Source organism: Mauremys reevesii, linkage group 3 (genome assembly GCF_016161935.1).
Source record: "Mauremys reevesii isolate NIE-2019 linkage group 3, ASM1616193v1, whole genome shotgun sequence".
Taxonomy (NCBI): Eukaryota; Metazoa; Chordata; order Testudines; family Geoemydidae; genus Mauremys; species Mauremys reevesii.
In genome coordinates this window covers 83,901,539-83,917,149 of record NC_052625.1, presented here as the reverse complement: position 1 = coordinate 83,917,149, position 15,611 = coordinate 83,901,539, and the positions used below count along the sequence as shown (strand labels likewise).

The following is a 15,611-nucleotide window of genomic DNA, read 5'->3' as shown; positions in this document are numbered from 1 at the left end:
AGTTTTTAATACCCTGATATTCAATATGATAGATTACTTTAATCAGCAATTTTCATATTACATAGGGGAGTTAGACATTTTACATGTTCAAAACAATATACATGCCCAGAACAATGTCACCTGAATATCAACCAATAAAAGACGAGGCAGGGGTCTCCTAGGCCTGGTCCACAAACAATCTTTGTACCAGTCTAGCTATTTCATTAGGAGTGTAATTTTATTATTTTTTTCTTTTAACTGAAACAGTTATAATGGTACAACCCGTTTAATTGACACAGTTATAACAGTATAAAGGTGTCTTATATTGCTATACTTTATTCCCCTTCCCACACAAGAATATGCGATACTGGTACATATGCTTTTATACTGGTAAAACTGTGACCTTGTCTACACTTGTGGTGGTGTATGTACACACCGCAGTGAAATGCAGGCTGTATCCTCACTCACTGTAGTGTGTAGCTCTCTGTGGCAGTGAAATGCTCCAACAGGGGGGAGGCAATAAGGAAATGCTCTAGCAGCGAGGAGCTGCCGGAGCCTTTCCCCACCACCGTGAAAGACTCCAGTAGTGGGAAAAGGCTCCAGCATGGGGGAGGCACGTAACACTCCACTGCTAGACCTGGGAGGCACTGCTTGGGCATATAGAGAGCTATGTAGGATACATACCCTCAGGTTCAGATGTGTAGGGCATTCTACTCACCTAAGCCATACCTCACCATCTACACTGCTGTTTATATACATTCTAGCTGGGCATGCAATGTCTATATTTTGCATGTGCTGCAAGTATAGACCTACCCACTGCATCCACATTAGGGAAGTTATACCATTTCAACTATACCAGTATAGTGAAAGTAATACAACAACTAAACAAACCTCCACTGTGTAATATTAGCTCTTATAGGGAAATCTGGTAGAACTCCCTATATTTAGATTGCCTAACATTAAAAATAAAATAAATAATAAATAATAATAATAATAATCTTGTAAGGGTTTTTTGTTTGTTTGTTTTGAAGCTGTAATACCTCCATTGTTCACTGCAGATCTTTGAAGTTTGGCAAGGGCAAAGCCCTGTGGCTAGAGAGATGCTTTTCCCATGGCATTTTTAAATCAGCAGGACTGGACAATTTATACCCAAGAATGTTAAAAGAATTAGCCAAAGAGCTCTCTGAATCATTATTGCCAATTTTAACATATCGTTGAACATTGGATAAGTTCAAGAGGACTGGAAAAAAGCTAATGTTATAGTAATATTTAAAATGGGACGACCCAGGGAATCATAGGCAAATTAGTCTGACATCAATCCAAGGCAAAAATCATGGAAAGTCCACTATGGGACACTAACAGTTGAATTAAAGGATGGTAGCATAATTAATGCCAGTCAACACGGTTTTATGGAAAATAGGATTGTCACGCCTGATATCGTTTTGAGATACTATCATGAGTTTGGTTGATAAAGCTTACAGTGTTGTCCTAATATATTTAGACTTTAATAGGCATATGACTTCTTTTATAAAAAAAACCTCAAGCTTAGTTAGAACTTAATACCCTCCGGGCAAGTCTACGCTACAAAATTAAGTCAACCTAAATTACATCAATGTACAACCACAGCAGTAATTAAATCACTTTCAATCAATTTCAGTGGGATGTCGATGGAAAAGTTCTTTAAAAAAAAGAAAGGTAATGAAATAAAAAGCTACACTTACAAACATTAAGAATATGACTGTAACTGACAGAAGAAATTAAGTTAGGCTGCCTCTTCATCTTTAATTTGACCTTTCCTACGTACTGCAGCATAGGTGAAACATAAGGTTACAACAGATCTGACCCATGAACATTTTTGGCATAAACAGGGAGAACCTGAGTAGCAATCTTGACTATTACTTATTGTCTTGCTTTTTCCAATTTGCCTCAGGCCCTTTAAGTGTGGTTGAATTCTACATACTGTGTCCAGGAGGCACCCTCTTACTCCACAGATGTGCTCCCTCTCTGTATTCAGAGTCTTTGCTGCAAACCTTAGAGATGAAATTTAGCAAAAGCTTACTTTCACTCCTGGTAACGCGGCAGAGAAAACAGAACTATCAGAGAGGCAGCTGGATTCTATTCCTTTTTGTACATCAACAAAATAGTTTATAGAGTCCAACTGCAAGGCCAGTGAGTTACACCTTTACAGCCCCATTGACAGCAATGAGATTATACAAGTGTTGCCATGGGCACCGTTTGGCCTGGAGAACTTTTCTCACTGTCAGCAATGCGTGAGAAGGAAAGAACCAAGCATGACTTTTAAGCCTGGTCTACACTAGGCGTTTAAACCGGTTTAGCGGAAAAAAAAACCGACGCCACAACACAACCGCACACACTAGGAGGCACCATATATTTATTTTAATGGCCTTTAAAACTCTGTCCTCCGAGGAGTAGACGAGAGATCGGTATAAACATAGTATATTATCGGACATATAGGGTGTGGGGTGGGTATTGGCTTGATCCTCGGGCTGGCTATCCGCAGCAGCAGCAGCAGCAGCTGGACCCTGATGGGAAACTCGGGTCAGCAGGTCAGGGGTAGTAGAAAGGAAAAGAACTTTTTTTTTTTTTTTTTTTGTTGCCCAGCCAGCCTCCGTGGCTCCGGGCGATCAAAATGCAAATCAAAAAAAAAAAAAAAGCAAAAAAGACAGAGCGGACACGGATGGGATGGGCGGTAAGGGCAGGCAATATCAGCTATCAGGCAGAATCAGAAAAAACAGAAAAGAATTTAAAAAATTAGAAAAGACAGATAGCAGGGCAGGGAGCAGGCAGCGCGCGCGGGCGCAAGCGTGCGTGACAAAAAAAAAAAAGAAGAAAAAAATGGGACCATGCTCTGGACTGGAGACTCAATCCAAGCATTCTGAAAAAAAGCATTTGCATTCTTGGCTGAGCTCCAAATAACTCAAAACAGCAAAAAAAGTGCATAGGGGGGCAATTTAGGCCACGCACCCAATTTTACACACTTCCCAAACAAAGTCAAAAAAAATGACTGTTTATTTTTGTATCTTTACCACTGTTTGCAATGCTGCGGATGGTGCAGACTGCACAGCACATCACTCCTCCCTTACACATGGGCTCCCCCCCGCCATGGGTGGCTGATGGTGCAATAATGCCATCATCACATCCATCAGCTGGCAGGCAGTGGGCAGTGCTGGTAACCATGCGGCTAGTAACATCAGCATCGGTCAGTCAGTCCTGGGCCTGGTTGGTTTTTGGTAGGTTTTCCTGGTAGGATTTGCTGTCATCCATCATCATAGCAACAGGGGCTGAGCTCCATCAGCCCCCACCCCCCCCCCCTAAAGAAATGAGAAAGATAAGAAGTGCCCCTGGCCCTTCCTCCTCCTCTCCTCCCCCTCCTCTCCACACTCCTCACTCCTCTGTCTGGCTGGAGGCTGCCACTGTCATATCCTGGAGGCTGCATCTATTCTATCTATTCTTGTGTCTTATATTACATCACACATGTTATCTTCCACACACCATTGGGGACAATGCTACAGGGGGGAATGAAGGTGAAGTGGAAAAAAAGGCTGGGGAGCACAGTGTGCAAGGAGCACATCTCAGCACATGACAATGGCCTGGTGACACTGCAGGACTCTGGTTCTGGCTCTCTTGGTCTCTCTCTCCTTCTTCTTCTGTCTTCTTCTAGGCACTTCTGACTTTTTTATATCAGGGGAGGATTATTCTTTTTTTAGATTTAGAATTTTGAGGATGGACTTTGGCTAAGAGCAGCCAGCAAGTTTTTCGCCCAGCAAAAGGATGAATGCACAGGCATGCATGACAGCAAATGGATTAGTACCAATTTACCTGGTAGCTGATGGTGCAATGGTATAGCATGCATTATGGATGATGGCAGCTGCTGCAAATGCATGCGCATCTGCCACACAACTGCTGCAGCGCTGCACTGCATGCTCAGTCTGACAGAACAGAAGGCTCTAGCAAAGCATCACAACACCATGAGCAAAGGCAATGAAGCTCAAAAGGCAAAAAAATGTCTGCTGCTTGTGCCCAGTTAAAAGGGGGAAAAGGGATGGAGGGGCGAGCTTTACATGCCCAAGGAGCGGATTTTTTCCCCACCCAAGAGAACCCATGATCTCAACCCGAAAATGGGATCAGGCATCATTGGGTGGGATATGGGATAGGGCTGGGACTGGGGGGGGAGGGGCAGATAGCATGGGATGCTAGTGGGAGCCTGGACCATGGACGCCACGATGCCCACTGTTATAAGTGGCCACGATCGATGCTTTTTAAATGTTGTTGTTTTTATTTTATTTATTAATGTGTTTTTTTACCTTAGATTCCAAGATGAGTTTGCAGTGCAGATTGCACATTAAAAAGAAAAGAACTTTTTACATCTAACAGGGCACTGTTGATTTGGAAACAGAGAGATCATAAAAATGGAATCTCACAATACCTCTTTAAAAAAAAATTACTTTTCAGAGTAGAAGCTAATTTTGTATTTTGTAAATTTTGTATATTCTGCTTAAGTAAGAATAAATTACTAGAGCTTGCATCTCACTGAACGAACCAATTAATGTTACTATTGTATCATGAAATTAGAATAGCTTGCAGTCAAAGTAATTTGAGAGCCAAAATCAAATTGCTGGACATGGTTTTCAGCCAAATAGTCAATGATAATTTATTGCACTTACAACTTTTCTTCTTTGCCTAAATTTATTGATTGGTCACAGTGTTCAATTCTGAGGACTGGCAATGTTGTTTCCACTGTTTCTTCTGGTCTCATGTCATTTGTGCTGTACAGCTTAGAAAACTTCTGTATTTGATCTAAAGAAGATAGACATAGACTATTATCAGACTAGTGAAATGGATCAAAAGTGACTGAAATGGAATAAAGAAGTAAAAAGGTTAGCACAGTGGTGGCACAACGTACTGGCATGAAGAGGGATCGCATTTAGAGGACTTTGCTCTAGCAGATGGGAATACCAGAGCCAGCACACTAGAAACACCTCATCCCTCTCTGGAACAACGCCACTCTATTTTGCTATTTTAGAGTGATTGGTCTCAGAAACCTAGTCCTGTCATTATCAGATGGAAACAGTCACTATGCCGCAGAGAGACTGATGTGGGAGGAAAAGCAAATAGCAAAAATAAAGATGCTTAAAACTTTCAGAGGAATTAACAAATGTTTATTCCAGTTATACATGCAATGAATAACTCAACAGGACCCAGTTCTGCTCTCCTTTGAAGCCTCTGGTAAACCTCTCACTGACTTCAAACAGAACAGTATCTAATCCACAAAGTACAGCATTTGATATACACAAACAAAGGGCAAGCTTTGTCCTCCTAGATACACGGGCTTAACTCCTATTGAATACAGTGAGAGTTGTACATGAAAATCTGAGGGCAGAATTCAACTAATGGTGGTTATAAAGAGAATACATTCAGTAGCATACAATATGAATTAAAGCATAACATAGAAAAGTGTTCTAGAAACATCACAATACCTAATTGTTGTCTAGATTTTCCGGTTTTGCTGTAGAATTTATCTCGCTCTTTCTTTAAGTTTATATGTACCACACAACGGTACTGGTGTCCACTGAGCAAACTGAAGATCCAAAGCTGAAGGAGGAGGACAGAATCAGTCACAGCATCAGCTTTTTTATACTGATAACACTCATGCACAGTGTGGAGTTAATATTTAGTGTTTTGTCTCAAGTTTATCAGCGTAAATAACAAATTAATACTATTTACCCCTCACAATGGAGCATCTCATTGCTTAAACAGCAGATTTTAGGAAATTTTAACATCACAAGTGCAGAATTTATAACACAAAGAGTCAATCACATGTATTCGTGTTTTAACATGTGATTAAAGATTTTCAAAGCCAGAAGGCAGTTAGACGCCTAATCCCCATTGACTTTCAATGGAAGTTAGGTGTCTAACTGCTGTTTGTACCTTTGAAAATCTCCCCCATCATCTTTTTGAAATGATTATAAAATGTTACAGAAACCTTTGGAAACTTGCATGTGATATCTCATTGGCTCATATATGTCCTTTATTGCTTACTCTTTCTAGACACTACAACAGTCTAGCTTTTCATTTTCTCCACACTCCTCTGAACTGGTGCAGTGGGTGAATAAAGCATTTTATGGCTATAGCAATATGTTTTTTAAAAACAAACAATCTTAAAGATTGACTAAACTACAGATTACCACAGATCTCAATTTGCAAGGATTCCCAGCCCATATACTTCTAGCTTAGACTGAAAGTTATGCTGATTGGCCAATAAATAAAAAAATTAATTGATTTTCACACCTCATTTTAAAGAAACTTGCAACTTCTCAGTCTGCATACACAGTATATTCTATTACCAATATGTGATTTTAAACAGCTTTACCAACGTATTTAGAAAAGTTTTTCCATTTAGTTTTAAAGATCAGTTCTATGCTATCGGTAATCAAAATTAAGGTTTAGAGCAGTGAATTATGCTAATTAAAGTTGTCTTTGTAACAATTCCAAATACAGAAATTGTGACACTTCCTGATACACCGGATGTTCCTAAATGTTTTGATATTTTGACAAAAAATAATATTTACAGAATTTGCTTGATTCTCACCTGCCCATCAGCACATCCTGTAATAATCTGTTTATTTTCTTCATCAATGAACAGACTTAGCAAAGGAAATGCTGTTAAAAAAATGGAGTTATTTTTATAATACACATAAATCAGATTTTATATTTAAAAATATGGTGCCAATTCAGTCAATGGGCCATAAGCACATGCTAATGTGCCTTCTCAAATTATCGTAAAAGAAAACAAAAAATAGCTCTTTTCATCATGTGTGTATCCTAATTAGAATAAAAATGAGCATAAATAACATGGAAATGCTATGTATTGTGATTTTCCTAAGAAAATATTAACACAGCATTTATGTAAAAGCTATTACAGTATGCACACAAAATGGGAAGATTCCTTTGTGCCATACATAGCATCTGAGGAATGACAAGAACAAGGTGCTCAGATATAATGGGGACTAGTATAACATAAAATACCTACATGTACTAAATGAGACGGCACTGATTCAAGCATGTCACTAATACCAACACAGATAAAATGTGCATATGCAATACCTTTAGTTAGGCAAGTTATATTTTATGCAAGTAGGCCAAAAATTTCTAACTTGTCACTAAATCCATATTTTCAGGGATGCTGTAGTTCCCACCGACTTCAGATTTGCAAATTAAGGCCCTAGTACTTACTGGCTAACTGCTATTTTGAGTATATCAACCCACAAAGGTGGACACATTTTTTTCTTAGTGTGAAAGATGCTTTCCTTTCAAAGGCAGGCATACAAAGAAAGAAAACCATACCTGTTAACACTGCTGATTGGTATATTAGCAATCCAGTACAATAGTCCCAAACCTTTGGAAAAACATACATTAAAATGTAAATATTTATTTAGATAATTATGAAAAATAAAATTATAAGAAAAAATTATATCTGAAGTAAAAAGTAAAACATTGCAAACTGATAAACTATAAATCTACATCAAGTGATGAATCTAGAGAAATACAGACATTAAAAAAGGCAGTGACTAGACAGGGTTCTGTTCAACATACTGCTTATGAGATGCATTTGTTCACTACACAGTTTAAGCCTGGTAAAACGTGTGTGTAGACAAATTTAACTAAATCATTTTAGAAACTGATTAAATAAATTTTATCCACACAAGAGGACAGCACTATTTAAATGGGTTTAAGAATGCTTTATATCATTTAACTTATGTCAGATCCTCATCACCTTAATCTAAATCAACATAAAGACTTTCAAACTGATTTCGGAGTGGCCACACAAGGAACTTGCAGCATTTAACCAGTTTCTAAAACAATTTAGTTAAAACCAGTACAACTTTTGGGTGCTGACAAAGCCTAAGCTAGCCATGCACAAATGCAAGTCACAAGCTTCCTTAAGAAATGACATAGCACGTTATGGTTAAAATTTTACTGCTAAAGGCAATTTTCAAAGTTTCCGAACTCAGCTAAATCAAAAAACAATTTTCACTAGAACACTCAGGGGCATGTCTACACTGGAAAAATTAAGTCGACTCAGTTAAGTCAAGTCAACACACAGCCACCACAGAAAATACGTTGGTTGTGCATGTCTATGCTACGGTCCTTGTGTCGGTGGAGCACATCATCACCAGCAGTGCTTTCACTGATACAGAGAGCTACCTTGGGTAGCTATCCCACTGTTCTACAGCCCATATTTCGTGCCTGTTTTCAAAAGCCTATCAAACCCGCGCATTCACCATCTCTACTGAAGCATGAATCCCGCGCAGTTCTTCACTATTGCAAACACCACGCGCCTGATTCTGCAGTATTTCCAGAGCCGCTAGAGGAGTCACCATGCAGAATATGACAATTCTTTTCAAATAGCCCTGCTGGAAACCATGGAAAGAAACAATTCCTGGTTGCTGTTGGCAGTCATGGAGCAGCTGAACACAGTGGAGTGTCAGTTCTTGTCCAAAGAAACAAGCACTGACTGGTAGGATCACATCGTTATGGCGAACACTGGCTGCAGAACTTTGGGATGCGCAAGGCCACTTTCCTGGAAGTGTGAAAAGAGCTCACCCCAGCCCTCTGGCGCAGTGACACTAAAATGAGAGCTCCACTGACAGCAGAGAAGTAAGTGGTGACCGCTCTGTGGAAGCTTGTAATGCCAGACTGCTACCAATCAGGTATGGGGTCTGTGACACAGTTAAATAAGAGTTTTAATTAGTGAGCAAAGATTACATCATGGCAAAACCTTGTGTCTCCCATCCAAAGCCTCTTTGTCGTGTTCAATCTGGTAAGGATGTGTTTGGTCACTTGGGGTCATCCATCCAATAGGTCTTCTTAAAAAGACAATGTCTACAATGAATCCATCAATGTACCTCCTCTGGTAGTTTATCACCCAAATGGGGAAAATTCCACCGATGGCCTGTTGTTCTGAAAAGGGGTATCAGTACATTGGCAGATACAATATGTTTGAGATGAACACACCGCTGTGTGGCCAGAAGGAAGGTACCAACAGAATCCATCGTTATCGTCGTTGGTAGCCTTTCAGGCTAACCAAGTAAGAGGCTCTTATCAGAAGGCTGACATATAGTGAATAATACTGGATACTGAAAAGTCCAGGATTGTAATAACCAATTATCAAAAATATATTATTTGGTCAAATGAAGTGCAGGGTCACAGGGTCAAAATTTTGTTACATGACAAAGGCACATATACACATATACTAATTTGGCAGGGTGCAATTCTCCTCTACTTGTATCTAGTGTGTTATGTAAAAAGCATGGCTTTAAACAAAGGGGTAGACTCTAAACTTATGTGATAAAGTCATTGTTAACGAACCTATCAAAGGGAGGACTGTAGCATATAGGGCTTTATTATATTCAGAAATGATGGCAGGAAATGTATCCTGAAAGACATTAGCCTCCTTAGTTAGCATAAGGCTTCAGGCTTGTGAACTTTGAACATATAAATGGCCTAATGGAAAGCCCCAAGTATTGAGGAGCTGAATGGAGTATTAAGTGAATCCGTGAATTCCACGACCTCTGTGACAGACATGAAGCCCTATCCATAATCTATAGCTCAGCCTACAGCAGCACCACACCAGAGTGACTTCTTGCCTCCATTGCCTTTTGGTACACCTGCCACACCTCCTTGGCTTTCACACGCCATGCTGCAGGTCCCTCTTGTAGCCCTTCTCCCCCATGCCCCGAGTGATCTGCTCGTAAATGTTCACATTTCTATGGCTGGATCGGAGCTGTGCCTGCACAGCCTCTTCTCCTCATGGACCGAGGAGATCCACCACCTCCCGTGCAGTCCAGGCAGGAGCGAGTTTGGAGCATATAGCTGGCATGCTCAACTGGGCAGTTGGTAGGTGAGCAATGCAGGGTCTACACTGCCATTGCATCGACCTAATTTAAGCACTCGCCTCTCACAGAGGCGGAGATATTAAAATCGATGTAGCAGGCAAGTGATGTCTGCGGGAGAAACATTGTAGCATACTGATATTACTAGGTCAACATAAGGTGCCTAACATCAACCTAACTCTCTAGTGTAGAGCAGGCCTCAGTGACAGCTTTTTTAATTTGTCTAATTTAAATGCTATCTCCAGCCATTTCACAACTGTTCAAAAAGTTACAAGAATGTTTTAATAATGGAACAAAGTGTGTTTTCCTCTGTTATCATACTTTGAAATGGCCAAAGTTTTACAAGCATTCAAAAAAAATATTCTCTTCAGGTATAGAACTAGCCTAGGAAATTTCAATCCAAAACATAAAAGCAAAAGAAAGTTATGACTAATTCTAAACAATGACTTAGAATGGAAAAACTTGTTCAACCTTAACTGTGGCTAGTGTTCCAGCTACAATATTTGAGTATTATTTTTATATAAGTACAGTCTCAAAACAATTAAAGACTTGCCACTACAGGTATTTGTTAGACTTAATTAGGAGGGAGAAATTATGAATTTTTAAAATATAAACTTGTACTGAAGCCTCTTGAGCAATTGCTCCATTTCAGACCTACATTTGTAGCGCAGACATGGCCTAAGTCAACTTAAATCACATCGATGATCACAAACCACTGTAATTACCTCGCTTCTGCATGTTCACATAACACTCCTTGTGTTGGCGGAGCACATCTACAGGTGGTGCTCTAGCACCAACAGAGAGAGCAGAACACCATGGGCATTTATCCCACTGTGCAAATTGCCACTTTCTGCTGCTAAGAGCATAGGCACCAACTGCATGGGTGCTCCAGGGCTGGAGCACCCACAGGAAAAAAAAATGGTGGGAGCTTAGCACCCACTGGTAGCCCCCCTATCAGAACCTCCCCCTCCCCCCAGCGCCTCTTGCCCTCTGGCAGGCCCCGCCGATCAGAGCCTCCTCCTCCCTCCCAGCACCTACCACCTGCCATGGATCAGCTGTTTTGCAGCTCTGGAGGCGCTGGGGGGAGGAGCGAGGGCGCAGCTCACTCGGGAGAGGGGGTGGAACTGGGCGGGGAAGAGGCGGGTCGGGACAGGAGTGGGAAGAAGCAGGATGGGGTGGGGCATTGGGGGAGAAGGGGTGGAGCACCCCCTGGCAGATTAGAAACTCAGCACCTATGGCTAAGGGTTCTGGGAATGGTTCGCAGTGCATCTTGGAGGCAGGCTCTCCATCCCATGACACAGTTTTTTCCATCCCATCATTCCATGGGCTTCTGACTATGTTTCATACTGTTTTTCAACTGGCCCTTGTAAATTATGCACCTGCCATCTCTGAAAGCATGGATACTGGACTACACTCCAGTCTTGTGATGAGTAATATGAACACAATGTGGCTCATCCTGCAGTATTTCATGAGCTGCAAATCTGAAAAAGAATCTGTGGTACCTGCCCTTCTGTGTGACAAGGAAAGAAACAATTCAAGATTGATGTTGTCATTCACTAAGCAGCTTCATATGGTGGACCGTTACTATTGGGCTCAGGATACAAGGACTGAGTGGTGGGATCGGATTGTGATGCAGATATGGGATGATGAACAATGACTGCGGAACTTTCACATGTTCAAAGCCACCTTCCTGGAACTATGTGCGGAGCTCACCCCTGCACTGCAGTGCATGGACACCAAAATAAAAGCTAACTAACAACTACAGGGATTTTTTTCTGCAGATGTATTTTCTTGATAATGTACTCCTTTCCACAAGATCTGGACCACATCCACACCCATACCCACACACTTTTTTCACCAAGATAAATTAAAGACTAGAGCTGAATGAAAAATCAGAATTTCCATCCTGCATGAAATCCCAATATTTTAACATTTGTTTTTGTCCAAATTTGGAATAATAAGTCAAAACAACAAAAATGTTCACTGAACAAAAAAGTTACAAAAGAATTTTATTCAGAAATGTCAAAATGAAATGAAACATTTTGACATTCCTACATTGAAACACTTTATTTCAGTGTGTTTAACTGACTTGGAACATTATGTTTTGAGTTAGTTTGACATTAAACTGCATCTTCCTCAGGTAACACAGTACCTCGTGGAACCAGTCTCATGCTCAAATTTTTCCCTATGGGTTGGGCTCCCCAGCCAGACTACATTTCCCCATCATGTAACTTGATCAAAGGGCAGACCACAGCGCATCATGGAAGATGTAGTCTGGCCAAGGAACCTGCCCATAGGAGTGAATGGGGATATGAAGCATCCAAACTAAAACTCCCATGAGGCACTGCAGCAGCATAGGAAGACGCAGTTTCATCATTTCACACTAGTCAACACCAAACTTTTCTGTTCAGTTAAACACTGAAATATTTTAATTAGGGTCAAACTGACCTGACGCAAAATATTTCATTTAGATTTTGCTGATGGAAAATTCTGATTTTGTGGAAACTGCATTTTTTCCCTTCAAAAAAATCATTTTGATGGAAATTCCCAACCAGTTCAACTAAGGAGCAGGGAATCAATGGGTATGTGTTTTATATCATCTTGATTAAATATCAGTGTTGATAAAAGCTAAGTAATGCACATCAGAAAACATAATTCCAACTACACATACAAAATGACGGGTCTAAATTAGCTGTTTCCATTCAAGACGGAGATCTTGCAGTCACTGTGGATAGTTCTCTGAAAACATCTGCTCAATTTGCCATGGCAGTCAAAAAAGCTAACAGAATGTTAGGATCCATTAGGGAAAGTATCAATAATCAGACAGAAAATATAATGCCACACCATCAATACTTTGTGCATTTCAAGTCGTCCCGTATCAAAAAAGATATATTAGAATTGGAAAAAGTATAAAGAAGGGAAACAAAGTTCCTGGAGGATAGGTCCATCCATGGATATTAGCCAAGATGGTCAGGTGCTCAGTCCCATGCTCTGGACATCCCTAGACCTCTGGCTGCCAGAAGCTTGGATTTGACGACAGGGGAAGGATGTCTAAATACATTGCCATGTTCTATTAATTCCTTCTGAAGCATCTGGCACCAGCCACTGTTAGAAGATCATATACTGGGCTGGATGGACCACTGATCTGACCCAGTATGGCCATTCTTATGTTAAATAAGGGGGAAATGCCCATTTTACTCCAAATAGACTACATGTGTTAAAAGTAGAGTATAATTTCCTTACCTTAAAGCTTCTGTCTTCAGAGACTGATATAAGCATATTTCTCTCCCAGGTGCAAAACTCAGCTGCAGTCACTGGAGCCAGATGGCCTTCCAACTCAGTTAATATAGCCTCATTCTGCAATTAGTTGGACAAGAAAGAAAAGTAGATCAAACTTCAAAATAAAAGTTTCATTTGTTCTGACTTAAGTAATTAAAAAATACCACTACAAAAAGAATGTCAGACTGGGGCACATTATACTATTTCACTTACACTTGTTTTCTTATCCCAAAATGCATTGTATCCCTGGCAAAAATCACTGTCTATTGTATTTCCTTCTCCAACCATAATAACGTATAAAAATGCTTTCAGGTTCATCTATAAATTTCTATGTTATTATCCTCAATGGATTTACACACCCTTATTATTTGTGCTAATGTTTTCCCCAGTAATGATAATAAATCAACATGCCTGTATTTTTTTTTCCTTCCTCCCGTTCCCCCTCCCAACTTCTTAAAGGCTGATACTATGTTATATTTTTCTTGGCACCAATTCTGCTCTCAAAATCATGTAATGATTGTTTACCATTTATTTCCAGTGTTAATCTAGGTCACAACAAAAAGTTATAGAGGCATTGCAATTCCATTAACTTTAATTGAGTTCTATTTTGCACTTAAATTGGGGATTCAACCTCTGTTTCATATGAAAAATTCACTGTATCCTCGCCAAACTTACCACACTTACTCTTTGAATACAAAATATTTTTTCTGAGAATTTACAAATAAATCTATTACTTTGATTTAAAACTATTTAAAAATGGGTCCTTTAAGAAATGTAGCATCTGAGTCAGTTTTTCTTTATCAAAAAATATCTTAAATAAAACAGACAGAAACGTTCCATATAGTTACAATTAATTGAAATCCTGTGCATATTTGAAGTCAGGTTGTAATTAAACAAAACTATTAATGATTGTTGTACCTAACTGCTATGATTAAATAAGCTACACAGACTCAGTAACTCTTAAGAGAGGCCACTGTGACATAAAAAGTACCTCAACCAATCACCATCTCCTGTACAGCTAATTTGCATGTAACGATTATATTGGTTGTAGTATGAGGAAGACTGGACATGTGTCAACAGTTCTTACTGCTAAATTACATGGAATCTTTAAAGAGCAGTGATAGTTGGGCAGCATGCTAGCTTGATCATAAGTGTTTGAAAGGTTCCCATGGAACCATTGACTCAACTCCACTGTACATTAAGGCAACACACCTGAGAGAACTGCAACAAGGCACCAGTCTCACTAATACAGCAAGCCATTCAGTCAATTGCAAATTAAGGGAAAGATTTACTAGTATGCTTTGGCTGCTTTATGCTTCTCTGGTGACCAGCTGATCCACTCTAGTTACTTTGTGGTAATGGTGTATCTGCCCTGGAAAATTCAAATTAAAAAAATCATTTAAGACCAATACTATATATCAGGCGAAGGCAACCTATGGTATGTGTGCCAAAGGCGGCACGCAAGATGATTTTCACTGACACTCACACTGCCTGGGTCCTGGCCACCGGTCCGGGGGCTCTCTGCATTTTAATTTAATTTTAAATTAAGCTTGCAGGGCTTTGGAGGTATACTCCGGCTCCACTCCAGCTCCAGGCAAAAACATGCAGCTCCACTGCTCCAGAGCTGCTCTGTGCTCCAGCTCTGGGCTCCGATCCAAAGCCCTGGAAGCGTCTTAAACATTTTAAAAACTTTATTTACTTTACATACAACAATAGTTTAGTTATATATTATAGACTTATAGAAAGAGACCTTCTAAACAGGTTAAAATGTATTACTGGCATGCAAAATCTTAAATTAGAATGAATAAATGAAGACTCGGCACACCACTTCTGAAAGGTTGGCGACCCCTGCTATATATCCTCAGATCCTTAGAGATACTGCATAGGAGCATTCATCTTTGGGTTTTTTGTTTAGCATTTGTGTATGAAACTTTTAGTAATTAAAAAAAATAAGGAAATTCCCACATAAAAAGCTGTGTATTAAAAATAAGTTATGGTTGAGAATAAATATCAGTAACTGTGGAGTAAAAAACATTATAGGGACATTGTAATTATCTCAAAACCAAGCATTATAAGCCAAGTTAACCTGTGCTCGACTGTCGGGACTGATTGGACTGTAGTGAAGGAACTGCAGGTAAATATATATGTTTATTTCCATTACAGTGATGGCACCCCCAACTTAGCAGGACACAGCTACTGACTTTGCATTAATTTACTCATACTAGAAGAGGTAGTGGTACAACAAAGAGGTAGAATTGTTATCTGCTTTTACTCTCCTGTAGAATCAGGCCGGGGGAGGAAGGGGACATGCCGAGTAGTTTGTTGATGTACATAGCAATGTCCCTTGAATCCTCCTGAGAGAGCCTGATGAAACTTCCATGGAAGTACTCTGCAATTCTCTCCTGAAGGTTTCTAGGGATGGCAGCCTTATTTCTTCCT

General features: G+C 39.9%; 1 protein-coding gene across 14 annotated transcripts in view; it reads right to left on the bottom strand.

The window, feature by feature from the left end:
- Positions 1–15,611, bottom strand: part of WDR27 (WD repeat domain 27) — a 197,687-nt gene that overhangs the window by 166,580 nt on the left and 15,496 nt on the right. For 10 of the 14 annotated variants that reach the window (XR_005595768.1, XR_005595769.1, XR_005595770.1 and 7 more), the window contains exons 5-9: positions 13,137–13,250; positions 7,345–7,396; positions 6,590–6,660; positions 5,478–5,592; positions 4,665–4,797 (exon numbers count right to left, since the gene is read on the bottom strand). Coding sequence is in view for 11 of the 14 variants with exons in the window: in XM_039528789.1 (XP_039384723.1) it covers positions 4,665–4,797; positions 5,478–5,592; positions 6,590–6,660; positions 7,345–7,396; positions 13,137–13,250 (485 nt within the window). In the remaining 3 variants the exon portion in view is untranslated. Of the gene's footprint in view, positions 1–4,664; positions 4,798–5,477; positions 5,593–6,589; positions 6,661–7,344; positions 7,397–11,395; positions 11,493–13,136; positions 13,251–13,847; positions 13,998–14,020; positions 14,115–14,163; positions 14,274–15,611 lie in introns of those variants that run through there. The other 4 variants (XM_039528796.1, XM_039528795.1, XM_039528798.1 and 1 more) reach the window with 4 other exon arrangements.